Here is a 26,132-nt window from a genome sequence, read left to right on the forward strand (position 1 = left end):
GATAGTTTTGTTTTTGGTTTTGGTTTTATTCTCTTTTTTTTTTTTTTGTCTTCAAAGTGCACATTTTTCAGTTTTCAGTTTAAGGTTAAATGCCAAATACCTTTAGATAAGTAGTTTTAATCTCTTACTATTGAAATAAAGTTAGATTGCCTAAATACGTAAGCTATACGGGCTATGTTGGAGGTAGGCAAGAAATGCACGCAACAAATAAATTGACAAAAGTTAACTTCTGTTTCAAAAAATGACAAAACGGCGTTGAAGTTCGGCGAGTAGACTCATAAATATGTATAAATCATGCCTCTAAGGACATGATCGGAAAGAAAAGGGTTGACGGAAATGGCCCTGAATTTGACGAAAATCAGTGTCGAGCTTGACAAAGATTTTCCCAAAATTTCCTGAGTAAATGCAAATAAGCTGGTTTGAAGGACTCAAGATTTGGCCAAATGGCGAAAATGGCAGATTTGAAGAGGTTTCGCCCAAGACTTCGACGAAATGGACAAGTTAATGCGAATGATTATTCGTTGTTTTGACCGGCCCCTCCAGCCATGACGAAAGGAAGTTGTTTTGACCCTTTTGTTGTATGGCTGATAAAGGGCAGGTAAGTTAGCTCACAAGAACCGAGGCAAAATGACGGATTTGAAGAAAATACCGCATTTGTCAATAATGGCCGTTGGACGAAAACAGCAAATTTGGCGAAATTTTACCAAATTATAGTTAATATAAATTATGGGTGTCGTGGATTTGACGAATATGGCGATTAGCCAAAGTCGTCAAATCAGCCATCATGCCACGAATAGTTTGAGTAGATTTTCAAGTATGAAGATTTGACAGAAATTTCGAATTAGGCGAAAATGGCGAATTTGACAAAATTTTGAAAATGGTTTTGACGTTATTCTAATAGGGTTTCAGGCCGTTCTGTTAAATTCGCCGAATTGAAGCCGTAGTTTCCTGCTTTTCCGTGTCACGCTCGCTCACAGTGTGTTTTTGCTTAGTATATATGTGGAAAACATCGAACGGAAACTGCGCCTAACATCACTGCTGCCGAACCAATACATCCAAAAACACAGGCGGCTTTGACACACGAACAGTCGTCGTTGTAGCACTGAGATTCTTCGCCACATCCACACAATTTCGACATAAAACATATGCACACCTTAAAGTGTGCGCAAACGGTGAACACCGTAAAGGCTATGGCCGGAATACCAACTGGGCCTGGTGTCACTCACAATAGATGGCGAGGTGTACAGCGAAAACAATATGATGCTTTGAATGTCATCCTTGAAAAAAAGTTCCAAAGCCGAGACCCATAATTCGAGTGCGACAAAATGGCGGTTGCATTTCTTATCATATCCACAACCACTAAAAATGGAATATTTACCATCGAAATATCGTAGTGAAATGCGTAGTGGTCGGTAGTTTGCATCGTGAATGCAATAGCAGTGGTAGTAGATGTAATATCCGCACGCCACCGCTATGAAAAAGCTGAACACAGACCGGTAGCACATTGAACTAATACAAAGGAGGTGCGTGACAACACTGAGTTTGTGGTAATTCAATTATTCCAACCTAAGCAAACGTCTTAGCTATGATAGACAATCAAAACGATGTACCAGAAAATCTTCGCCCAGCAGCATAACAAGTACATGGCTAAAATGTACAAGCACCTAAGAAAAATCCAGGGTCTTGATCTTTCTTTCTTTATTTTTTGGAACGTGAATCAGTTGCAGCCATTTTCTTTTCCCATCATTTGTGCTAAACGTCTAAATCCTATTCTAAGCTAAAATATTTAGAAAATTGCTGAATTAGTATACTTCAGATTGCACGCAAAAAATCAAGGGCCTTAAGACTTGTAACGAAACATGTTCTACAATGTTCTATAAGTCAGTGTGAATTAATATTAATTCCCTAGTAGTCACCTGAATACAGTTTGCTCATAACAGCAGTCCACAGTTAATTACACCGGTACAAAACTACACTGACAGCCGAAGTAGTGATCATTTTCAAGCACAGTTGATCAATTGTCACTAATTAACTGCAACTCTATACAGGTAAACAGGACGGCGATCCTATCCGCACTAAATTCAATCCATGATCTTCAGTTTATGTGAAACAAAAAAGGTCTCCTTGAAAAAGGCCGCTTTCTTTGCTGATGTTGAAGTTCCCAGGGTCTGAAGGAGGTCAACCGCCTAGGGCTATCACTAGAGACAAGACGGAAAGGACCATCGGCGGCACTGATAATAGCAATCCAATAATACAAGCGATAGTCTTGCCGCCCCCGCAGTCGTACGCGTTAAACCAACCTTCTTCGCCTTCACCAAATCCAAATAATTTCGTAAAGAAACATGCAATCAGCTTCACGTGCGCACCAATGCTGCAGGCTATGAAATGCCAACTGGGTCTTGCCAAACTGGAATCCAGCGAGTTGTACAACGAGAACACGATCCCACTTTGAATGCCATCCTTGAAAAGCAATTCCAACATCGAGAACAATAATTCAAGCCAGACAAAATGGCGATTACACTTCTTATCGCACTGACGTTCACGTCCACGGATGGTGCACGCATCTTCTTTGTACGGAACTGATTCGTAGTCCGCGAATAAAATGCAGTAAAGGTGATACCAGATGTAATATACATACACCGCAACCAAGGGAATGATCATCACCGAACCGAAAGCACAGGTGAAGCAAAAGAGGAACTCGACTGCACACATTTGCTTGTTGTCGTATAGTAAATGGTAACTATACCAATCCATGTCAGCGTCGTATCCGTAGTAGAAAAGCAAACTGGCGTAATAGCCAATCTTTAAGAAACAGCAGAACATATACATCGCCAAAATGGTCACAGCGTACTGAATCAGAAGCCGGAAGTAACATGAAAACGAGGCTTGAAAGTTCAGCATTTGGTACTGACCCAAATGCGACTGTTTGACAGAATTTGAACAGGTCTTCCAACAGTGAAAGCGGTTTTTAAAGCAAATTGAAACTAATTTTAGTAAAAAATACCTTCCAAATACTAGAATTACAGTCAGGAATACATAACACATGTTGAACTCTGACTTGAAACACCGTTAAAACACAACGTTTATTAAAAAGTATATTAAAGATGTTTCGGCCGAAATTTTCGGCCTTCGTTGGTTTAAAAAAGAAGATAAACAAGCAAACGCCTGTCTAACGGTTCGCAGTTTGAAAACAGCGAATTTGGCTAAACTGGCTGTTTGACAAAAACAATGGCGGATTTGACAAAATTTAGCCAAAAAGTCGAGTTAATATAACTTATGTTTGACCTAGAAGGGCTTGATAAAAACGGCGGATTTCACGAATATGACGAAAATGGCAGCTTGACAAAGTTTTCTCAGATTTGCCAAAAATTCGTCAAATCAGCTACCTAGCCTGAAGAATAGTAAGTAGATTTTCCACTTTGGCGATTTGAAAACAATTTTGAATTTGGCGAAAATGGCCGCTAATCTTCGAAATTGGTTTTGACTTTATTTTAGTAACAGTGCAGGTTGAGGCCATTTTGTGAAATCCGCCAAATTAAAGACGTACTTTCCTGCTTTTCCAAACGTCAGTACTTTATTGAATCAAACACATAAGAGAGTTGAAATGTGTAAAGCGCGTTCACCATATTTGGAAAACATGGAGCGGAAATTGCGTCACAATAATAAAGTGATTTGATTGGTTTATAAATCTGTTGTTCCTTTTCCAAATATGGTATATGTTGGATTAAACATTCACACGTTTTTGGCAAAGAAAAGGAAAAGATATGGGAGTTACACCTTTCAACCCTTGTGGGTTTTCTGATTAAATAGGATATGTAGTCTTGTAAAAGATACATGCTTTAGTTTTACGCAGTGGCGAGAGCACCTTTAAGCGAAACTCTCTGCAAACACATTTATGCGTTTCATGAATTTTTCTGCTTCAGTTATGTTTTACAATAAAGTTAGCTTTTGATGTGCAGGTCAGAGACCTACTGTATAGATCTTTGTTTAAATGGCCAAGCTGCAAGGCAGACACGTTTACTGACACACTCTAGGCCTTTAATTATACATATGCTTTGCTGTTTACCGATAATAAGTGACCTGCTAGCCTCGTACACAGCGTCCTTTGGCTTGTCACGTCATCACTCCTCCATCGTGGGGAGGAGTGCCTGAAGTGACAAGCCGAAGAACAGCTCAATCTCGTTCCAGGGCCCCAGGCGGAAATTTGAACAAGCCGAATTGTCAAAAGTTCAAATCTGTTTAGTCTGAAACGTCAGCCATCTTAGGGGGAGGAGATGACTGTCATTTCAGACTAAAATCTGATTGAAGTTTCACATTACGTCCAGAACCCAAACACCCGGGTGCTCCTCAGTTGTAGGTGATCTTTTTGATTTATATTAGCTATGGCAATTACTGATCTTTACTTTATCGCGGTAAAAAGGACATTTCCCCCAGCGAAAGTTTACCTTGTCACGGTGCACCTACTTTGCCCTACCTTGCATCCAACACCATCGATATCATCAGACTCATGAATAATTAAATAGTTCTGAGAATCAGTTCAATTTCCCGGAAATGCAGAGAAGATCTTAAATTTGCTCCACAAGTAGTGCTTTTTTATTACTATCTTTTACGCTTACATGTATCACACTATGCTAAATATTATACCAACAATTCACCGCAAACGCGGATTGCACTCTAATGTCGACTCACAATCAGTAGCATGAACTGAGTAACTTTTACATACAGTAATTGAACATTTAAGATTTGCCCCGACAATTATCCAGCTTCGCTGATTGTAGCTCTACCGTAAACATAGTTTTCTTATAGTTTTGCCAAACGCCAGTCTATATTTTGATACAAAAGCAGATATCACTATGTCAGCTATAGTCAGCATTAGCGAGAAATTCATTTGGCTTGGCACAGTCTGCAAATAAAAAAAAACGATCAACAAGTATTTAGATCATCTTAGACAAGTCATTTTCGTAAAAAGTCTCGCAATAAAGGCGTTTGTAGGAAGACAAACGCTTATACATTTATATTTCACAAGAGACAAAACAGTTAATCCTAGTAAAAACACTGCTGAGACAATGAATCCTATGACACACACGAAGTGAGCGAAGGCACAGTCGTCGTTGCAGCAAGATTTTTTGCCTGAACCACATCCACACAATTTCGACATAAAACATATGCACAGCTTTAAGTGTGCGCAAACGCTGCAGACTGAGAAGGCTATGAAATACCAACTGGGTCTGGTGACAATAGCTTGCGAGGTATACAGCCGCCAAAACAGTATGCCACTTTGAATGTCATCCTTGCCAAGAAGTTCCAAAGCCGAGAACCATAATTCGAGCGTGACAAAACCATGGTCGCATTCCTCATCAGAAAGTAATTTGTAGCCTCGACAGCAACGGCAAAGGCACTCCCAGTGATACTTGATGTAATATGCGTACACCACCATCATGCACAAGCTGATCAACGAACCGAAAGCACAGCTGAAGCAGAAGAGGATCATGTCGATTCCTGAGAATGGCTTATCTGCGTATAGCTCGAAGTAATTACACCAGTCGAACCCAATGTCGCAACCATGATAGGCTATCAAAACGATGTAGTAGACAATCTTCGCCAAGCAACATAAAATCCCCGTCATTTCCATTGCGGCCAAGCTGTAACTGTCGCACTATGCACCCGGAAATAACAAACGCAAAGCCAGACGGCTCGAGTGACAAATTAATCTAGGGGTAATTGGGGTTCGTGCCACAGGCTCCGAGCCAAAAGGGTCCAAAACCAAACTTTGCGCCGGGTAGATTCATAAGCCCTCGTAAGTTAAGATTTACCCCACGGATTGTTTCTTAACAATAGATTATTGTTGAGAGACAATACTCACGAAACCTTCCGAAGTTAAGACGTATCCTAAATCCGGCCCCTTGCTTGCGGGACCATTTGAAATTTTCCAAAAATTTCTTCCGAAATGAAGATTAAAAGGCTTGGTGAGCGCTGCTTTTAATTAAACGAACCACACAATGAAGATTTAATTTGACAAAGGCAGATGATTGTAAGCGTTGGAATAGTAGCAAGGCAGTGATTTGAATCTAGTGTTTTGCAAGGAGGGGCCAAAGTCTGAGAGAGGTATATCCCCGACTTTCCTAGAGGATCCTGCCTTCGGCGCTTGCAACTAAGTCCGTTGAGCTGTGTTAGTAATTCCAATTACATTGCACCCACACATGTTTTTTCAAATACTAGCTACACCCCTAAAACTGGTGGCAAGAGGTCCATTGCTATCGATACTTGCGAGACGCGTACTACTGCATGAGGAAAAATTTTTTTTTTTTTTTGCTTTTTTTTTAACAAATTTTAAAAGCGCGGGGATTATAAAAAGCATTCGTATGACAAATGTCGTTTTCCCCTGTATTTCATTCTGACTGCAAGAAATGCAATTCTATCTGGTGGTTACTTATTGCCTCACTATATCTCTGTATCTATCTATTTGGTAGCCTGCGAGCAAGCTCTTTTGGGGGTGGGGGGCGGGAGGGGGAAAGAGGATCCACCCCCAAGAGAGCTTGCTCGCAGGCTATCTATTTGAGGGAATTGGCGATGCTGGATGTTATCACTGTTAAAAGATTGTAGGCTTTACGCATCACACAGTCAAATATGGCCCGAGTATAAGCTGGAAACAGCTTCTTGTTGTAATAGGGATTCGTCATCTTCTGCGACTAAAACAACCATGTACAACCTATAGATATATTTCTGTGGTAGAGCAATAAAAACATAATTTATTTTGACTCACCTTTGATAGTTTTGTTTTTGGTTTTGGTTTTATTCAGATTTTTTTTTGTCTTCAAAGTGCACTTTTTTCAGTTTTCAGTTTGGGTTTTTGGTTTTTTTTTTCAGATTTTTTTTTCTTTTGGTCTTCAAATTGCACGTTTTTGGTTTTCAGTTAAGGTTAAATGCCAAATACCTTTAGATAAGTAATTTTAATCTTTTACCATTAAAATAAAGTTAGATTTCCTAAATACGTAAGTTATATGAACTATGTTGGAGGTAGGCAAGGAAATGCACGCAACAATTAAATTGACAAAAGTTAACTTCTGTTTCCAAAAAATGACAAAACGGCGTTGTAGTTCGGCGATTAGACTCATAAATATGTATAAATTATGCCTGTAAGGACCTGATCGGAAAGAAAAGGAATTTTAATACCAAAACAGCACAATTGGCGACAGTGACCTCGACAAAGGTTGTGACATAATTTGGAGAGTTTACAAATGCAAATGTGTTGGCTAAAGGGACGGGTTTGACGGAAATGGCCCTGAATTTGACGAAAATCAGTGTCGAGCTTGACAAAATTTGACCAAAGATTTTGCCAAAATTTCACGAGTAAATGCAAATAAGTTAGTTTGAAGGACTCGAGAGAAAATGACGGATTTGGCCAATATGGCAAAAATGACAGATTTGAAGAGGTTTCGCCCAAGACTTCGACGAAATGGACAAGTTAAGGCGAATGACTATCCGTTGTTTTGACCAGGATTCTCCAGCCATCTGAGCCATAATGAAAGGAAGTTGTTTTGACCCTTTCGTTTTATGGCTGGTAAAAGTGCAAGTAAGTTGGCTCACAGAACCGAGGCAAAATAACGGATTTGAAGAAAACACCGAATTAAGTGTTAATGGGAGTGGGCGTCTGACGAAAACAGCGAATTTGGCGAAATTTTACCAAATTAGTTAATATAAATTATGGGTGGCCTAGAGCGGCTCAACAAAAACGGTGGTTTTGATGAGTATGGCGATTTGCCAAAGTCGTCAAATCAGCCACGAATTGAATGGTTTGAATAGATTTTCAACTATGAAGATTTGACAGAAATTTCGAATAAGGCGAAAATGGCGAATTTGACAAAAGTTTGAAAATGGTTTTGACGAACGGTTATTATAATAGGGTTTCAGGCCGTTCTGTTCGTTAAATTCGCCGAATTAAAGCCGTAGTTTCCTGGTTTTCCGTGTAACGCGCGCTCACAGTCATCCTCCGAGACCCATGGGCAGTTAGTCGGGTAGCAGGGATTTTCGTGGCGAAAGTTTACTGTAAGAACGGGACGAACCGTTCTTGCAAAAACGGCTTTCGCCACGAAAATCCCTGCTACCCGACTAACTGCCCCTAGGTCTCCGAGGATGCCTCACAGTGTGCTCAAATATCATTTTTGCTAAGTACAGTCAACTCTTGTTATAGCGGACACCCTCAGGACATCGTTTAGTGTCCGTAATAGCGAGAGTCCATAATATCGGGGTTTGGGGATCAACAGAGGTAGCGGCCTGGGGCTTGAGCCGAGTTCCAGTCATTCTGTCTTTTATTGACACGTTAATAACGTTTATTCATTTATTCATTCGTTACACACACTACTGACGGTAAATGACATTTTCCTCGGCAAACACATTGTAAATTATACTTGCGGTTTTCTCTAACCGAAGTAAGTGCGGTTACAGGCAATTTCCTTTACCAGTGTAAACCTTTTATCTTGATTGGTTCGTTTATGCGCCGATCAAATCGAACCTTCAAGAAAATAGACATGACAAGGTGTCCCCTACCCTAAATTCTTACTGAAACACAAGTAATTCTGTCAAACATGAAGTCATAAGAAAATGAAAAAAGGTCTTTCTTATATCAAGCACCCAAATTTAGGGTTAGTTGCATTTGGACATAAGTGGAGACAGCAAGCCGGTGTAATGCACTTCACCGTGCTATTAAGGTAATTTTCCCCAGAGAAAGTTAAGCTTGCCACGGTACACCTACTTTGTATCCAAGGGTATCGAGTTCATGAATAATTAATTATTTCTTAGAACCGGTGCTATTTCACGGAAACGCAGAGAATTGTTAAATTTGTTCCACAAGTTGTGCTCTTTTACCGTGTTTTACGACCTTTTACTTTTACATTTATCTCACAATATAATAATATATATACACCAACAATTCACTGCAAATGCCAACTGCACTCTGATGGCTGACAGTTAAGCATGAAACTAACTTTTACAGCATAGTAATTCAGCATTTAAGATTGGTCTCGACAAACATCCAGCTTCGCTGATTGTGGCTTTACCGTGGCCATAGTTTTCCAATAGTTTTCCGAAGCGCCAGTCAATTGGGGGCTTCACACTAGAGCTTGTAAGTATAATCTAAGTGCACTTGAAACCTACTTGAGTGTGAAGGGGTAAAACCTACCAACTTGAACTTTACTTAGTGACCATGGAAACGTTCGTAGTTCAAAGAAGCCGAAGTACGCCGCCAAGTACAGCCAACACCACACTTGAGAACGTACTTGACCAATAGGAAAAGGGAAACCAACTGAAAGCCACGTGCTGCGGTGTCAGGACAGAAAAACATTTTGTCGTGAACTAAAATTAATCCAAAAAAAAAATCAAAATGGATGGCTGGGGATACGCCTCGCAGTTTTAGGACTCCATGGAACAGTCTTTTTTGTAAGTAAACATAAAAAAGGAGGAAAAGCCGATACAAATAGTTAAACTTACGATATTATTTGAATTTCATCTTTACAGACAGCCTGAACCATCGATTTTCAGTTCAGAAGATGTCGCCTGTTCTTTTGTTTTGTCGCCACTAGCAAGTACTCGTAAACAATGAAGTACCTAGTAAGCATTTCCTGTAATTTTAAAACTCTCTGAGTTAAAATTAAAGACAAAATAAAGACTAAACAACATAAAACGTTTTTCTATTGCAAAGGCTCCATGATTTTCCGGCGAGCAATCGCATTTCTGATTTTACCGCGAACGATGATTGACAGCTTGTGCTTCAAGTGTATACTTTGTCACCAGGTGGGAAGCCAAGTTTTCTAAAGTGCGACTTGAGATTTTCAAGTGCACTTGAATCAAGTGCTTACTTGAAACTAACTTAGCTTGTAGTGTGAAGCCAACAAACAGTTTGTTACAAATTAAAGCTGAGATCACTAAGTTTATCAGCGAGAAATTGGCTCGGCTTAGTTTGCAGATTAACTGAAAAAAAATTACCAAGTCGAGTTAATATAGGTCATCTCAGGCAAGTCATTTTCGTAAAAACCCTCACACCCCCGCCGACGTTTTACGCAATAAAAGCGTTTGTAGGGAGTCCAACGCTTAAAATTACTAGTTAAGAGGCGCAACAGTTAAGAAGAAACACACTGCTGAGCCAATACATCCAAAAACACAGGCGGCTTTTTTTTTGACACACGAAGAGTCGTCGTTGCAGCACTGAGATTCTTCGCCTACACCACATCCACACAATTTCGACATAAAACATATGCACAGCTTAAAGTGTGCGAAAACGGTGAACATCGTAAAGGCTGTGAAATACCAACTGGGTCTGGTGACAATAGATTGCAAGGCGTACAGCAAATACAATATGATACTTTGAATGTCATCCTTGAAAAGAAGTTCGAAAGCCGAGACCCATAATTCGATTGTGAAAAAATAGCGATTGCATCTCTTAACACATTCACGATCACCAAAACTCGAACTTTCACAATCGCAAGAGCTTACTGATCGGTTGTTTGCATGGCAAAAGCAACAGCAGTGAAAGCAGATGTAATATACGTACACCACAGCCATCAGGAAGCTGAACACAGAACCGGTAAGACAACTAATCCAAAAGGGGTTCTCGTACTTGACAATGGTGGTATTTGTTGAAATCAAAACACCAGAAACTGTCTTGTCTTTGTATAGTTTATCGTAATTATACCAATCCAAGCAAACGTCGCAACCATGATAGGCAATCAAAACGATGTACCAGTAAATCTTCACCCGTCGGCAAAACGTGTACATGGCTAAAGTGTACGAGCATCGAGCGAGATGTTTACAAATTACACTAGCAGCCGGAAGTACATGGAAGGGAGGCTCCAATAGTGTCTACTAATTAAGTTTTGGGAAAAAAGTAAAAATAATAATAATAATAATAATAATAATAATAATAATAATAATAATAATAATAATAATAATAATAATGCAAAAAGGCAAACAATCAAACAAACAACTGAAAAAGAATGTTAATGTACTCGATCATCATAAGATAGTCTATCAGCGGGGTTCCCGGATTAATGAAACATCAGAAGTTATTTTAAATGATACGTTCTTATAGAGAAAGCATGTTTTAACATTGATTTAAAAAAACATGCTATTTGTTCCAGTCGAAGTTCGACTAGAACAAAAACAGAAGTAAAAACCGGGGTTTATTCCTTTATTTTTTGAAGTAGAAATCTTTGTAACTGGTTTTTGTTGCTGTTATTTTATTTTTGTTTTTATTTATTTATTTACTTTCAGCCATTATTACTTAAGACTGAATCCTGACCTTTGGTAATTCAGCAGATTTTAAGTACGTACGACATGTTTTTTTTTTTTTTTTTAATTTTAACGAGATGAAGCCACGTGCTCGCAGACTCAATCCCATTATTAGGGAGTTTAAGAAGCTACTACGGCAATTGTTATAGCCTCCGAACGCAGACGTATTTCCGGCTGTGACAACTGTGACTACAGCGACGGCAATGAGAGCGTCACAAAAGCAAGTTCCGACATATCTCCGAGGAGACCTCTCAGTATAAGCCCGGGGGTTTCTTGAGGTCTCCTCGCCACTTCTTACTTCTTTTACTACTATTATTTACTCTAAACTTATGTACTTGTAATCCTAGTCCATTATTCATTGTAACTTTCTATGTTCGTATGTCGTGGTGAATAAATAAATAAATAAATAAATAAATAAATAAATAGTATTTTTAAAATGAGAAAAACAAAGGCCCTAAATGACATTTTCCGCGGCAGTGGATTATACTTGCGGTTTCCCTGACCGAAGTAAGTGCGGTTACACGCAATTTCATTTACCAGTCTAGACCTTTTTAAAGTTTCCCTTTTTTATCTTGATTGGTTCGTTTATGTGCCGATCAAATCGAACTTCCAACATTCCTCCCTCACCTTCCCCCCCCCCCCCCCCCCACAAACCTCCCCCTGGAGGTATGTCCAGAATTGTATGCTAATAAGGTGCATGAACTGCATTATAGACATGACAAGGTGTCACCTACCCTAAATTCTTACCGAAGCACAAGTAATTCTGTCAAATATGAAGTCATAAGAAAATGAGAAAAGGTCATTTCTTATATCAAGTACCCAAATTCAGGGTTAGGTGCATTTGGACATAAGTGGAGACAGCAAAGCCAGTGTAATGCACTTTACCTTGCTATTAAGGTCATTTTCCCCAGTGAAAGTTTAGGTTGTCACGGTACACCTACTTTCAGTATCCAAGGGTATCGAGTTCATGAATAACTTATTATTTCTTAGAATCAGTGCCCTTTTACAGAAACGCAGAGAATTGTTAAATTTGCTCCACAAGAGTGCTCTTTAACCGTGTTTTACGACTTTCTACGTTTATGTGTGTCTGACAATATAATAATATATATACCAACAATTCACCGCAAACGCGAACTTCACTCTGTTGATTGACAGTTTATCATGAAAAAAACTTTTACATCACGGCAATTTAGCATTTAAGATTGGTCTCGACAAACATCCAGTTTCGCATTACGTGCGGTACTCAAACACCCAGACGCTGATTGTGATCTTTTTTATGTAGCTATGGCAATTTACCTTGTTTGAAAGCATCAGAGTCATGACTCATAATTCATTTATTTCTAAGAATCAGTGCCATTTCCCGGAAACGCAGAGAAGTCTTAAATTGGCTCCACAAGTAGTGCTCTGTTACCACGTTTTTCGTTTAATAATAATAACAATAATAATGATAATTATTAAAGAAAAATAGATGTGGGTTTACAGTAATTTACAACGGTCGTTAATGTGTATCACCATAAGCTAAATAATATTTTACTAACAATTAACGAACTGCACTCTGATGACTGACCGTTTTAGCATGAAAGTAACTTTTAAATCACAGCGATTCAGAAGATTGGCCTTGACAAACATCCAGCTTCGCTGATTGTGGCTTTGCCATGGTCGGCATAGTTTTCTAATAGTTTTCCCAAGCGCCAGTCCATAGTTTGATACAAAAGCTGAGATCACTGTGTTAGCTATAGTTTATCAGCGAGAAATTGGCTTGGTTCAGTTTGCAAATTAAAAAAAAAAAACAAACGAAAAACAACTACTTAGGCAAGTGATTTTCGTAAAAAGCCTTACAGCCCTGGCGATGTTTCGCGCAATAAAGGCGTTTGTAGGAAGTCAAACGCTTATATATTTCACAAGAGGCACAACAGTTAAGACTAAAAACACTGCTGAGACAATGAATCCAATGACACACATGAAGTGAGCGAAGGCTTTGACACACGAACAGTCGTCGTTGCAGCAAGATTTTTCGCCGGAACCACATCCACACAATTTCGACATAAAACATATGCACAGCTTACAGTGCGCGCAAACGCTGCAGACTGAAAAGGCTATGAAATACCAACTGGGCCTGGTGACAATAGATTGCGAGGTATACAGCCAAAACAGTATGCCACTTTGAATGGCATCCTTGCCAAAAAGTTCCAAAGTCGAGACACATAATTCGAGTGTGACAAAACGACGGTCGCATTTCTTATCACATCTACGATCACCAAAAATCGAGAATTTACCACTGGAATTGCTTACTGATCGGTAGTTTGCATGGCGAATGCAATAGCAGTGGTAGTAAATGTAGTATACGTACACCACAGCCATGAAGAAGGTGAACACAGAACCGGCAACACAGCTACCAAAAAAGTACTTGACAACGGTGGTATTTGCTGTTATCGAAACACCAGAAACTGTCTTGTCTTCGTATAGTTCATGGTAATTATACCAATCCAAGCCAACGTCGCAACCATGATAGACAATTAAAACGATGTACCAGAAGATCTTCGCCCAGCAGCGTAACATGTACATGGCTAATATGTACGAGCATCATCCAGCGACTGCACTGGAATAGAAGCCGGAAGTACATGAAAGGGAGGCTCTAATAGAGTGTCTGCTAACTTTTGCGCAAATAGTAAAAAAAAAATAATAATAATGCCAAAAAAACAAACAAACAAACAAACAAAAAAACGAAACAAAACAACAGCAACAACAACAACGAACGTTAATATACTCGACCAACCATTAGGGGCGTTCCCGTGTATCAAACATCAAAAGTTATTGGACGTTAAACGGATACGGTCTTATGGAGAAAGCATGATTTAACATGATTTAAAAAAAAAGAAAGAAAGAAAGAAACACGCTATGTTAACGCAAACCTCGACTAGAACAAATACGAAAGAAACAACTGGGGTTTGTTTCTCTATTTTATTTTATTTATTTATTTATTTATTCTTGGTTTTCACATGACGTCACCAAATTCTAGAATTCAAAACTGGGGGGCCTACAAAATCTTTACCTTCATTCAAGGAAAGAGTACCTAAAAATATGCCTGTTCACAATTTCTTAGCTCGATGTCGTGCTTCCTTTTGAAAATAGAACAGTTTCAATTTCCGAGTTTCCACCGTGGGTGACATCAGGAGGACGGCCGTGACAGAGCTTTTCCGTATCTTAAAAATGACTCTTCGGGTGATTTTTAGCATTCTAAAAAATTCAAGTTTGAGGAGTAATATTAATCTAAACATTCGAAAATTCACAAGGGCAAACAAACCTCTTTTCTGGCAAAAGTGAACTCCAGATGTTTTTTCCTATTTCCGGCCGCCATGTTTGTGCCCCTCAAAGGGACACAAACATGGCGTCTCCATACTAAGCTCTATAAATTTATGTGGAACATTTTATCAAATAACTCGAGTACGGAATTCCGCACAGACCTTACACTTGGACAGATGCCTTATTTATTTATCCTCTATACAATGTCAATTTCTTGACTTCATTCATGGAATGGTTTCGATTTTTTTTTCAATGGCGTGACAGTGAAAACCGAGAATTAAGTAGAATTCTTTGTGACCGGATTTTGTTGTGTTGTTTTTTTTTTTGTTTGTTTAGTTTTTGTTTATTTGTTTATTTTTTATTTTCAGGCGTTATTACTAAAGTCTGAATCCTGATCTTTGGTTATTCACCAAATTTTAAGTACATACGGCATGTTCTTCTTGATTTTTAACGAGATGACGTCACGTGCATGCTCGCAGATTCAATCCCATTATTAGGGAGTTTAAGAAGCTACTACGGCGATTATCATAGCCTGCGAACGCAGACGTATTTCCGGCTATGAGGATAGGAAGGGAAAGGTACAACCAAGGGGGTCTTACGGATTATTGCCCGTGCATTTTGGCGCATAGTCGAAGGCCTGGTTACCTCATTATTGCCAGGCTCCGAGGCACTGTTTCTTTTTTCTAACATTTTCTAACATTTCTTCTTTAAAAATTATCGTTTTGGTAAATGACTGTGTATGAATGTTTATTTAATAAGTGGAGAAAGAAAAATGTCATTTTAGTCCGACATAATTAGGAACATAATGCCTGCAGACGAGCATAATTTTGATCTAGTACCTTGGACTCATGGGTGACGCCGAAAAGCATAATACTTGATTTTACGAGTATAACCCGTTAAACCCTAGTCCAACACAAGGTTAACAGGGTCCATTGAAAATAGATTATTTGAAAGATACAGTTCTACTGCCTCTCTCCCGCTGCTCAGTCTTTTGTATAATTTCGTCTCTTTTCTCGTGCTCTCTTGCAGTTTCTCCTGTTGTTCGGTACAGATATTTAGCCTTTTACTCGTGTTCTCAGTTGCTCTCTTTCGCGTTGAGCTTTGCTTATTCGTCGCGTACTTTCTCGTTTTCTTTCTCTCTCTATTTCTCTTCTTTTCACTTTTGTCGGCATGTTCAATGAATACATAAATTAACAAAGTTAATGTTAATGACGTTCCTTGTTCTCCTCCTTTCACCCTTCGCTTCTCTGGATTGTTGAAATCTGAGGGAAGTTTGTAACTTACATGATTTAACTTTTCAACTCATATTTTCAGACTCACTTTAATTTACAGCTGCATTAGTGGTGTAACTTAGTAATCAGTGAATCTAGTGTAAGTAATGACTATATAACATTCAGTTTGTAACGTTGTATTGTAAACAATAAGGGCCAGTGATTTAAACAGAGTCTAACTTAGCCGGCGGCTTAAGACAACTAGTAGGCCTCCAAATCTGTTTAAGTAGATAAATAATTTTCTAGTCTGGGATGCAAGCCTTCTTGTTACCGACGGTAGTAGACAATGTTTAGATATGATTGTTTGCAAAATTGAAAATGGCTTAGAACGTGGTTTTGTTAAAAACTGTCTAAACTGTGTTTTACTGAATAACTGACCCTGTAAGTGTATTTCCAGAAACCGGCTAATAAAATTTGAAATAAGAAACACCTCTTTACGTTTCGTCGTCATTTCTTTGATCCTTGCATTTCACATTGGGAATATCTCAAGCAACCTCGTTGCCAGGCAAATGTCTCAAGAGGCGACATCACTGGCTCGCGAGGGAGGCTTCTGTTTGAATATTCGCTGGTTGGGACAGTCACCACTTCTCTTCACAAAATGGGATGTGAGTCCTGTAAAATTTCAAAAAGAGCATACTGCACGTAAGTTGACTACTTCCGTGAAACTTGCTGAATTACTTAAAATTACGAAAAAAAAAACCAGTTTCAAAGACTTGTACTCCAAAAATTAGAGAAATAAAGATACCGACATTTTCTTCCGAATCTGGTCTAGTAGAAGTTGGCGTTAATGCAGCGTAATTTTTTTTAGAAAATAAACAACAATTGCTCCGGATATTTGATGTCATCAAACGCCTATTTCCATGTTTGATCAACAGGAGAATCCGGCTGACAGAATAGGATTGGTCGAGTTTCTCTTTATTAGCATTTTTAGTTTGTTTGTCTTTGTTTTTGTTTTGTGCTTTTTTTTTTTTTAGTTTCGGTTTGCATTATTATTTTACTGTTTGTTACACTCTATTGGAGCCTCGTTTCCCTGTACTTCCGTCTTCTTCGCTTAGTTCAGTTTGCAACTTGAATACCGTGGCTCGATGGACAGTACTCGTACATTTTAGCCATGTACATGTTATGCTGCTGGGTGAAGATCATTTGGTACATTGTCTTGATTTTCTATCATTTTTGCGACGTTTGCTTGGATTGGCTTAACTGCCATAAACTATTCGAAGACAAGGCATTTTCTGGTGTTTCGATTTCAACAAATCAGCTCACTTTTGAGATCTCCTTTGTTATTAGTTGTGCTACCGGTACAGTGTTCAGCATCATAATGGCTGTGGCGTACGTATATTACATCTCTTATCACTGGGATTGCATTCACCATGCAAACTACCGATCAGTAAGCTATTCCGATGGTGAATATTCGATTTTTGGTGATCGTGGATGTGATAAGAAATGCAACCGCCATTTTGTCACACTCGAATTATGGGTGTCGGCTTTGGAACTACTTTTCAAGGATGACATTCAAAGTATCATATTGTTTTCACTGTACACCTCGCAATCTTTTGGGTACGACACCAGGCCCAGTTGGTATTCCATAGCCTTTTCAGTCTGCAGCGTTTGCGCACACTTTAAGCTGTGCATATGTTTTATGTCGAAATTGTGTGGATGTGGTTCAGGCGAAGAATCTTTCTGCAACGACGACTGTTCATGTGCCAAAGCCTTCGCGTGTATCATTGGATTTATTGGCTCAGCGCTGTGTTTAGGCTTTACTGTCGTGTCCCTTGTGGAAGCTGTGAGCGTTCGACTCCGATTCCCACAAACGCCTTCCTTGTCAACGTCGGTAGGGTTGTAACTGACGCTGTTTATTTCTTGCTGATAAACTATAGCTGACACAGTGATTTCACCTTTTGTATCAAACTATTGACTGGCGCTATGGAAAACTATTGGAAAAGGACTGTTTCGTGGAAGTGTAATTCCAATGGCCACGGTACGTAGAGCTACAATTCGCCCCATGTAACGGAATCCGGAATCCGGAATCCAGAGAAATTTTCATGTTGGAATCCGGAATCCAGGACATTTTTTATGTTGGAATCCGGAATCCAGTGAGCTGGAATCCGGAATCCACTAAAGGTTTGGAATCCGGAATCTACTTGTGTCGGAATCCACTTGTGTCGAATTGTTTTGGTAGATTCTTCTATTCAGTTTCTACCCAGTCACTTTTTAGTGGTCCACCTCTGACTCTTCTACACTTGCGACACTCGGGAGAACACTCCATAACGCCTGGCACTTTTTTTGTATCTGAATCATCCAACAAAAGTTGACGTCACATCCGGTCAAATTGGCGCCCAGCAGCCTCTCTCGGCGAAGTCGAATGATGGCGTCCGGGTCAGGCATGATTTCTTCGGATTTTTGAGCCATCAGTATCAGGAATTGTGAACTGTGGATATGAAAGATGTTGTAGAGATATTGCTTCGACTTCATGAGCAAGGGTTTTCCAAAGGAGTGATTTTTTCCTATTGTTTTGACGGAAAATACGATACAGCTAAGCGTCGTGTCATGGCGAAAATTTCACACTCTCAAAACGAGTGGCGTTCAGACTTTTGGCTCTTGTGGCTTCTGATCGTTCGAAAGCTGAAATTTTAATAGCCTATCCCGTGTGCAACATAATGGAGGAGACATCGTCAGTCATAGTTTGCAGTGTTAACATCGGGAACCTAATTATCACTCGACGTGAAGTATTGGAAGCCTGTATCATTGAAGTGTTCCAATTGTCTTCGTTGTAAGGGACTCGTAATCTTCGAGGTGAGTAAATGTAGTTATCTTCATTTCCAGTTTTTTTCTGCCGACGTGAGTACCTTTACATGTGGGCTTTAGAGTAATAAGTCGGTTTTGTGCTTCGTAGTTCTTTAATAAAGACGCAAGTGACGTTTAGTTCATATCATGTTGTCCTGCAAGTGCGGGCTTGAGGAGGGGCTTGAGTCAGAAAATGTATCTGCCTGGCCTGGTTCATATTGCTACTGCTAGTGTGAGACAGTTGTTAAAGTTATTGATGTCAAGCCATCTTAAACAATAAATTAAATAGCATTATTGCGAATGACATTATTTCTCAAGTATTGAAAGAAACAACCCCTTCACCCTTTACTTCATCTGCACTCTCACCACTTGGGTGCTCATGGGTTGAGGCTTTTTATACATTTGTACTATAATTATGCACATGTGACATCAAACTATGGTAAGAACAAACGGTAGGCCACAAGCCACAGATAAGTGGCATGACCGATGATCTTACCTTGTTTTGATGTCCTCTTTGGGTTATCAAAGGACACGTGGAAGGCCAAATGGACTTTAAAAACTCTTTATGGCTGACAATGTCATTTGTACATCATATAATTATTTACCAGTTATTTCAGTTATGTTAGTTGATGCCAAATATTTAAGGGTGGGGAATTGTCTTTTTCTCTGTGTCCAAGGTTTGGGAAGAGAACATTGGTTGTGTTTTCACTAGGACAATTTTAGCTAGATAAAGCCGGAAAAATCCGGAAATACGGTGAAAACAGTTCGTCTTTTGTTTAGCGAGTTAAAAATGCAGGCTGTTTTGACGAGAGAAAACAAGAGATTAGCTCGCCTTTAAGACCGGAAAATGTGGGGAATTGTCTTTTTCTCTGTGTCCAAGGTTTGGGAAGAGAACATTGGTTGTGTTTTCACTAGGACAATTTTAGCGAGATGAAGCCGGAAAAATCCGGAAATACGGTGAAAACAGTTCGTCTTTTGTTTAGCGAGTTAAAAATGCAAGCTGTTTTGACGAGAGAAAACAAGAGATTAGCTCGCCTTTAAGACCGGAAAATCACGCAGAGTTATACTACCTCACGAGATGGTATAACTTGCCCTGGTAAATACTGCAGCCAATCACATTGCACGTAGTGACAGCCGCCTGTCAAGTAATTTGGCAATATTATTTACTAGACGCTAGTTTCGTGTTTCAGTTCGACTCGCGGTTCACTTTGCCAAACAGAAAAACGACAGATGACTTCAACAATACCTCAAAACCAAAACTGTGGTCTTGCCGGATAAGCCCACCTGGCCTTGCACTTACGGCGATGAATGTTGTCTTGCCGTTGGATAACATTTCGTCGCATCCTCCTCATCTGTAGAGACGTTAACCGTATCCTCTGGGAGAAACTCCTCCTTTTTGGCATAAGTATAGTGAGAATCAACATAATTCGCCTGCTGCCACTTTTGAAAGTTGCGCGCTTTTGTAAGTTGAATATTTAATATAGCGGCTCAAATTCCGGGTTAAATTGCACAATGAAAACAGATACCATGTTTAACTAGTTAATGTCAGTCTGTAAACAACCACCAAGAAAGAATGTTCGGCTAGTAAATTGGCCTAGTGAAAACACAACCATTAAGTAAAAAAATATTGCAAATTCCTGGAGGTTATCTAGCAGCAGAAATTGACCCCTTCTAATAATATGGTCTCCTTTGAACCAATGAAATTTTTTTTAAGCGAAACATGTTTGCCAGGTTTTTTAATTAACCCTATCGGTAAGAATTTTTGTAGTTTTAGCTTTTTTGCTTTTATCATTTTTTTATTTTTTATCAATTTGAAGTTTTTAACCCCATCGATGATATCTTTGTAGTTTCAGCTTCTAGTTTGAATTGCTGTTTTTATCATTTTGTAATTTTGTCTTATATATTGTATTTTTTTAACCTTTTGTATATATTTTAATCTTTATAGGACCTTTCTGAAAACCACGTTTGGTGAACGGAAGCTTCCTAATAAAAGATTAGTATTATAATTATTGATTCAAAGTTTATTTTGACAAGGAATTTTGAGTTCTGTTCAATTTAATGAAAAATCAAAATTTCAATAACCACACAATCAGTTCAAAAACCACACATCAGTTCAGTGACAGTAGACCTCAATACAGTAAAAACCCATGTATAAGAACCTAGTGATTTAAGAACCTACAGGCTGAAATTGGGCATTTTAATACCCAAATATATAAGAACCTATTTAGCCTGGCAAAGAAAAATAGGTTCTTATACAAAAAAAACACTCTTATTGTAAGGCCAAAATACTGGATTTTGTTAGAAATTGTGAAATTTCTAAGAAATATACCATGAAAATTATTTGTTTAATACAGTATGTAGTACAATGAAGAAACTTCAAAATTGAAAATCTTTTAAATACAGAGTATAGAATATGTAGTACTGTATAAAATTATACTGGTGTAGTCTTGGGACTTGAATCTGTAAAATGCCCTGACTTTCTGTATCACAAATCATACAAATAAGAACCTACTAAGAACCTAATCAGCCTGACTTTGGAAAAACTACCCCAAAATATAAGAACCCATTCAGCCTGAACCCAAAAATTCTAGGTTTTTATACGTGGGTTTTTACTGTATTGTAAGAATAACTATAGGTGAAAGGTTTTTTTATTCCAATGGGGCAGATAAGAGGAAAGGGGAGGGGAGAGGGTTTTGCGGGAGCGTGGTCCATACAATTCAATAAAAAAACAAAAATTCAATAACCACACAATTAATTCCACACCCCACATTCGTTCAGTGACAGTAGACAATTGTAAGGTGAAATATTTTTTTATTTCAATGGGACAGGTAAGAGGAGAGGGTTTTACAAGTGAAAACAAGTGAAACTAATAAGTATTTATGTATTACAAATAATGGTAACAGGCTTACACTGTACATGCATTTAAAAATCTATTGCCTGCTTATCCATAACCCATTGTTTGTCTTTGTAATCATATTTGGCAACAGCTGCCCAATAATGTAGCTTTTTCTTGTACATAGTTCTACTTCCTTCTTGTCAATAATACAGATTAGTGGCCCGTTGGTAAATTTGTAAAAATCTAGAAGTCCTATGGTTCATTGAAAATCAAAAAGTCAAATAACCATAGCAACAGTTCAAAAAACACACATCAGTTCAGTGACAGTAGACCTTAAATGTAAGAAAAACTATAGGTGATGTGTTTTCAACTTTCTCTCCCTCATGCTTTTCAAGGATGCAAATGAGAGGCCTGCTTCTAAATTTCATATTAGTTCAATTCAAACAAGGCTTAAAATTCAATCACCACACCAAAACAACAAATCTCCCACCCCTCCCCCAAAAAAGGGGATTATATAAATGTATATTATTTATTTATTAACCACCTGGGTGATAGCAGACCTCAAACTTAAGAAAATTTTTTTGGTGTGGGTGTTTTTAGTTCAATGGGTCTTGCAGGTAGGGAAAGGGAAGGACATGGACAAATATGTTTGCATTATATTAATAGGGTTTAAATGTTATATTACCATGGTTTAGAATTTTCCTCACCTAGATGAAATTTTTACGGATGTTTTAATGTTTTTAATTTTTCGTTTTAATTATTTTATTTTTAGAGATTTAAACAAACACTGCAAAGGAAAGAGACTGGCAAATCCCCCTGAGACGGCAAGAAAGGAAACAGACAGCAAAAGGAAGAATGGGACTAATGCTAACTGCATGCAATCGCAGTTTCTTCCGGTCTTGGATTCTTTTTATTAATTTTTTTTGTTGCAAATTTCTTTAAAGGGTTATTTTATTTCAACAACGTAACAAGCACGAACAGTACATTTTATACTACAATATTATAATTACTAAAAACAGGCTGAATGTTACAGTATTTTAACACACCCAATTTTTTTTTTTTTTTTTTTTTTGGTGTTTGTGTGGGGGTGTGTGTGTGTGGGGGTGTGTGAGGGGAGGGGGACAGGGAGAGCGAGGTACGAAGGATAAGAATGGGGTGTGTTAAAATAGTGTAACTTCCGGTCTTGTTGCTTTCTTCCTTTCGCTGTCTGTTTCCTTTCTTGCCATGTCTGGGGGGAATTGCCGGTCTCTTTCCTTTTGAGTTTTTGTTTAAATCTCTAAAAATAAAAGAATTGAAATGAAAAATTAAAAACATTAAATCCCTAAAAATTTCATCTAGGTAAGGAAAATTATCAACCATGATAATATAATGTATAAACCTATTAATATAATGAAAACATATTTGTCCACTTCCCTTCCCTTTCCCCCTGCAAGACCCATTGACAGAAATAAAAACACCCACACCAGTAAATTTTCTTAATTTGGAGGTCTGCTATCACTCAGGTCCCAGTTGTTCAAAGGGCGGATAATTTTATCCACTGGATAGTTTGCTATCCAGAAGATAAAATGTGCGCAAGATTTTTATGATAGTCCTATAATTTGTGAATATAGTAGAAGCATATGTCAAATTTAAGAATGGGATTGTGTGGAAAACTTGCCAAAAGCATTGATTGGAGTACATGAACTCTGCTGGATAGTGACTTATCCACTGGATAAAGTTATCCACTCTTTGAACAACTGGGGCCAGGTGGTTTATAAATATATACACATTTATATAATTCCCCTTTCTGAATTTTTAAGCCTTCTTTGAATTGAACCAATATGAAATTTACAAGCAGGCCTCTCATTTGCATCCTTGACAACCACGAAGGAGAGAAAGTTGAAAACACATCACCTATAGTTTTTCTTACATTTAAGGTCTACTGTCACTGAACTGATGTGTGTTTTTTGAACTGTTGCTATGGTTATTTGACTTTTTGATTTTCAATGAACCATAGGACTTCTAGATTTTCACAAATTTACCAAATGGCCACTAATCTGCATCATTGACAAGAAGGAAGTAGAACTATGTACAAGAAAAAGCTACATTATTGGGCAGTTGTTGCCAAATATAATTACAAAGACAAACAATGGGTGATGCTTGTTAGTTTCACTTGTACTTTTTGCGTACTTTCAAATATGGACCAAGCTACCGTAAAACCCTCTCCTCCTACCTGTCCCATTGAAATAAAAAACATTTCACCTTTTGTCTACTGTCACTGAACGAATGTGGGTTTTTAAATTGATTGTGTGGTTATTGAATTTTTGTTTTTTCATTGAATTGTATGGACCACGCTCCCGTAAAACCCTCTCCTCTCCCCTTTCCTCTTATCTGCCCCATTGGAATAAAAAAAACCATTCACCTATAGTTATTCATATAATATTGAGGTCTACTGTCACTAAACTGATGTGTGGTTTTTGAACTGATTGTGTGGTTATTGAACTTTTGATTTTTCATTGAATTGAACAGAACTCAAAATTCCTTGTCAAATGAACTTTGAATTTCATTGGTTCAAAGGAGACAATATTATTAGAACTTAATCAATTTCTGCTACTAGATAACCCCCAGGAATTTGCACTATTTTTTTACTTTATGTTCTCTTCCCCAACCTTGGACACAGAGAAAAAGACAATTCCCCACCCTTAAATATTTGGCACCAACTAACATAACTGAAATAACTGGTAAATAATTATATGATGTACAAATGACATTGTCAGCCATAAGGAGTTTTCAAAGTCCATTTGGCCTTCCACGTGTCCTTTGATAACCCAAAGAGGACATCAAAACAAGGTAAGATCATCGGTCATGCCACTTGTCTGTGGCTTGTGGCATACTGTTTGTTCTTACCATAGTTTGATGTCACATGTGCATAATTATAGTACAAATGTATAAAAAGCCTTAACCCATGAGCACCCAAGTGGTGAGAGTGCAGATGAAGTAAAGAGTGAAGGGGTTGTTTCTTTCAATACTTGAGAAATAATGTCATTCGCAATAATGCTATTTAATTTATTGTTTAAGATGGCTTGACATCAATAACTTTAACAACTGTCTCACACTAGCAGTAGCAATATGAACCAGGCCAGGCAGATACATTTTCTGACTCAAGCCCCTCCTCAAGCCCGCACTTGCAGGACAACATGATATGAACTAAACGTCACTTGCGTCTTTATTAAAGAACTACGAAGCACAAAACCGACTTATTACTCTAAAGCCCACATGTAAAGGTACTCACGTCGGCAGAAAAAAACTGGAAATGAAGATAACTACATTTACTCACCTCGAAGATTACGAGTCCCTTACAACGAAGACAATTGGAACACTTCAATGATACAGGCTTCCAATACTTCACGTCGAGTGATAATTAGGTTCCCGATGTTAACACTGCAAACTATGACTGACGATGTCTCCTCCATTATGTTGCACACGGGATAGGCTATTAAAATTTCAGCTTTCGAACGATCAGAAGCCACAAGAGCCAAAAGTCTGAACGCCACTCGTTTTGAGAGTGAGAAATTTTCGCCATGATACGACGCTTAGCTGTATCGTATTTTCCGTCAAAACAATAGGAAAAAATCACTCCTTTGGAAAACCCTTGCTCATGAAGTCGAAGCAATATCTTTACAACATCTTTCATATCCACAGTTCACAGTTCCTGATACTGATGGCTCAAAAATCCGAAGAAATCATGCCTGACCCGGACGCCATCATTCGACTTCGCCGAGACAGGCTGCTCGGCGCCAATTTGACCGGATGTGACGCCAACTTTTGTTGGATGATTCTGATACGAAAATTTGATGAGTCTTCTGCCCCGCCCCTGCTCGAAACACGTGTTCGAACTTGTCCACTCAGGACACACCCGTCCCCGGGCGCGGGGGTGATATTTTTCTCATGACGTCAGCTTCAAAGCACATGCTACAAAAAAGATGCTCGAAGATTCGCTCGTTGACGCTTTCGAGTGCTTGCATCGGAAGTTTTTTGAAGTGTATCTAGTCGAATCAAGTGGTTTTTAACTTCACTTCGGTTATGGGAAAGCACAAATCAAAGGAAGACAGGTAAGTTTACAGAAGTTTAGCTTTAAAATCTTTCGAGATATTGTTTATATGATTGATTGAGGCTGTAATAAGAAAGACGTATCGGATAAGTGAAGACAAAAAGAATCCGAAAAGAAAATCAGTCCTCAAATCGAAATTAAAGTGACTTCTCGATCGATTTCGAGTCTGATTCTTGAGAGTATTTATTACAACAGAGCAAAAAGTAGATGAAGTCGAAATTAGAAGCAAAATGAAACTTCAGAAGCTTGAATGGCTTGTTGATACTTGAATTTCTCGACATTTCTGCAGAAGAAACTTTGTTGACTTTAAGAAAAACTCGAGGGAACAGTTTTCTGTAGTTTTGGGGCTCCATTTTTCATTTTGATCCGTTGATATACGACTTTAAATCAGAAAAGTGAATCGTTGAAAAGGCAGATTAATTAAAAACTATTTCATTTTTATGGGCTTTTCGTTTTATTGTTTTTCTCGATGTTTTCTTTCTTAAGAGTCCAAAAACACAAAGTGCTAAGCGATCAAAGGTCTTTGACATACTCAGAAAAACAATGGTCGGTAAAACTCAAGGAA

General features: G+C 38.5%; 4 protein-coding genes and 1 long non-coding RNA gene across 5 annotated transcripts; 1 reads left to right on the forward strand and 4 right to left on the reverse strand.

The window, feature by feature from the left end:
• Positions 1 to 988: 988 nt before the first annotated feature.
• On the reverse strand, positions 989 to 2,983 carry LOC146465841 (uncharacterized). Its single transcript, XM_085127976.1, has 2 exons — positions 2,184 to 2,983; positions 989 to 1,221 (listed from the first exon to the last, which is right to left on the reverse strand). The coding sequence occupies exons 1-2, from the start codon at positions 2,899 to 2,901 to the stop codon at positions 989 to 991; spliced, it is 951 nt and encodes a 316-aa protein (XP_084984102.1). The 5' UTR covers positions 2,902 to 2,983.
• Positions 2,984 to 4,389: 1,406 nt separating this feature from the next.
• Positions 4,390 to 5,696, reverse strand: LOC146465842 (uncharacterized). Its single transcript, XM_085128077.1, has one exon. The coding sequence runs from the start codon at positions 5,630 to 5,632 to the stop codon at positions 4,940 to 4,942; it is 693 nt and encodes a 230-aa protein (XP_084984203.1). The 5' UTR covers positions 5,633 to 5,696; the 3' UTR covers positions 4,390 to 4,939.
• A 2,836-nt stretch (positions 5,697 to 8,532) lies between these two features.
• Positions 8,533 to 13,871, reverse strand: LOC146465843 (uncharacterized). Its single transcript, XM_085128069.1, has 2 exons — positions 12,352 to 13,871; positions 8,533 to 8,878 (listed from the first exon to the last, which is right to left on the reverse strand). The coding sequence occupies exon 1, from the start codon at positions 13,846 to 13,848 to the stop codon at positions 13,165 to 13,167; it is 684 nt and encodes a 227-aa protein (XP_084984195.1). The 5' UTR covers positions 13,849 to 13,871; the 3' UTR covers positions 8,533 to 8,878; positions 12,352 to 13,164.
• A 3,049-nt stretch (positions 13,872 to 16,920) lies between these two features.
• Positions 16,921 to 17,850, forward strand: LOC146465844 (uncharacterized). Its single transcript, XM_085128152.1, has one exon. It carries the CDS (start codon positions 16,969 to 16,971, stop codon positions 17,698 to 17,700), a length of 732 nt encoding a protein of 243 aa, XP_084984278.1. The 5' UTR covers positions 16,921 to 16,968; the 3' UTR covers positions 17,701 to 17,850.
• A 4,713-nt stretch (positions 17,851 to 22,563) lies between these two features.
• On the reverse strand, positions 22,564 to 25,242 carry LOC146465845 (uncharacterized). The gene is made up of 2 exons (XR_014868170.1): positions 24,794 to 25,242; positions 22,564 to 22,753 (listed from the first exon to the last, which is right to left on the reverse strand). It is a non-coding gene; the product is annotated as an uncharacterized LOC146465845 (long non-coding RNA).
• Between the last annotated feature and the right edge of the window lie 890 nt (positions 25,243 to 26,132).

The sequence above is a fragment of the Pavona decussata genome, unplaced genomic scaffold, assembly GCF_977016875.1.
Source record: "Pavona decussata unplaced genomic scaffold, jaPavDecu1.1 SCAFFOLD_155, whole genome shotgun sequence".
NCBI lineage: Eukaryota > Metazoa > Cnidaria > Anthozoa > Scleractinia > Agariciidae > Pavona > Pavona decussata.

Excerpts from the sequence above, each read along its gene's own strand:
- LOC146465841 (XM_085127976.1), bottom strand. The coding sequence starts at position 2,901 with ATGCTGAACTTTCAAGCCTCGTTTTCATGTTACTTCCGGCTTCTGATT. Across the intron at positions 1,222-2,183 it reads TCTAGTGATAGCCCTAGGCG|TGACACCAGGCCCAGTTGGT; the intron begins GTTGACCTCCTT and ends ATCTATTGTGAG.
- LOC146465843 (XM_085128069.1), bottom strand. The coding sequence starts at position 13,848 with ATGTACATGTTACGCTGCTGGGCGAAGATCTTCTGGTACATCGTTTTA.
- LOC146465842 (XM_085128077.1), bottom strand. The coding sequence starts at position 5,632 with ATGGAAATGACGGGGATTTTATGTTGCTTGGCGAAGATTGTCTACTAC.
- LOC146465844 (XM_085128152.1), top strand. The coding sequence starts at position 16,969 with ATGTACATGTTATGCTGCTGGGTGAAGATCATTTGGTACATTGTCTTG.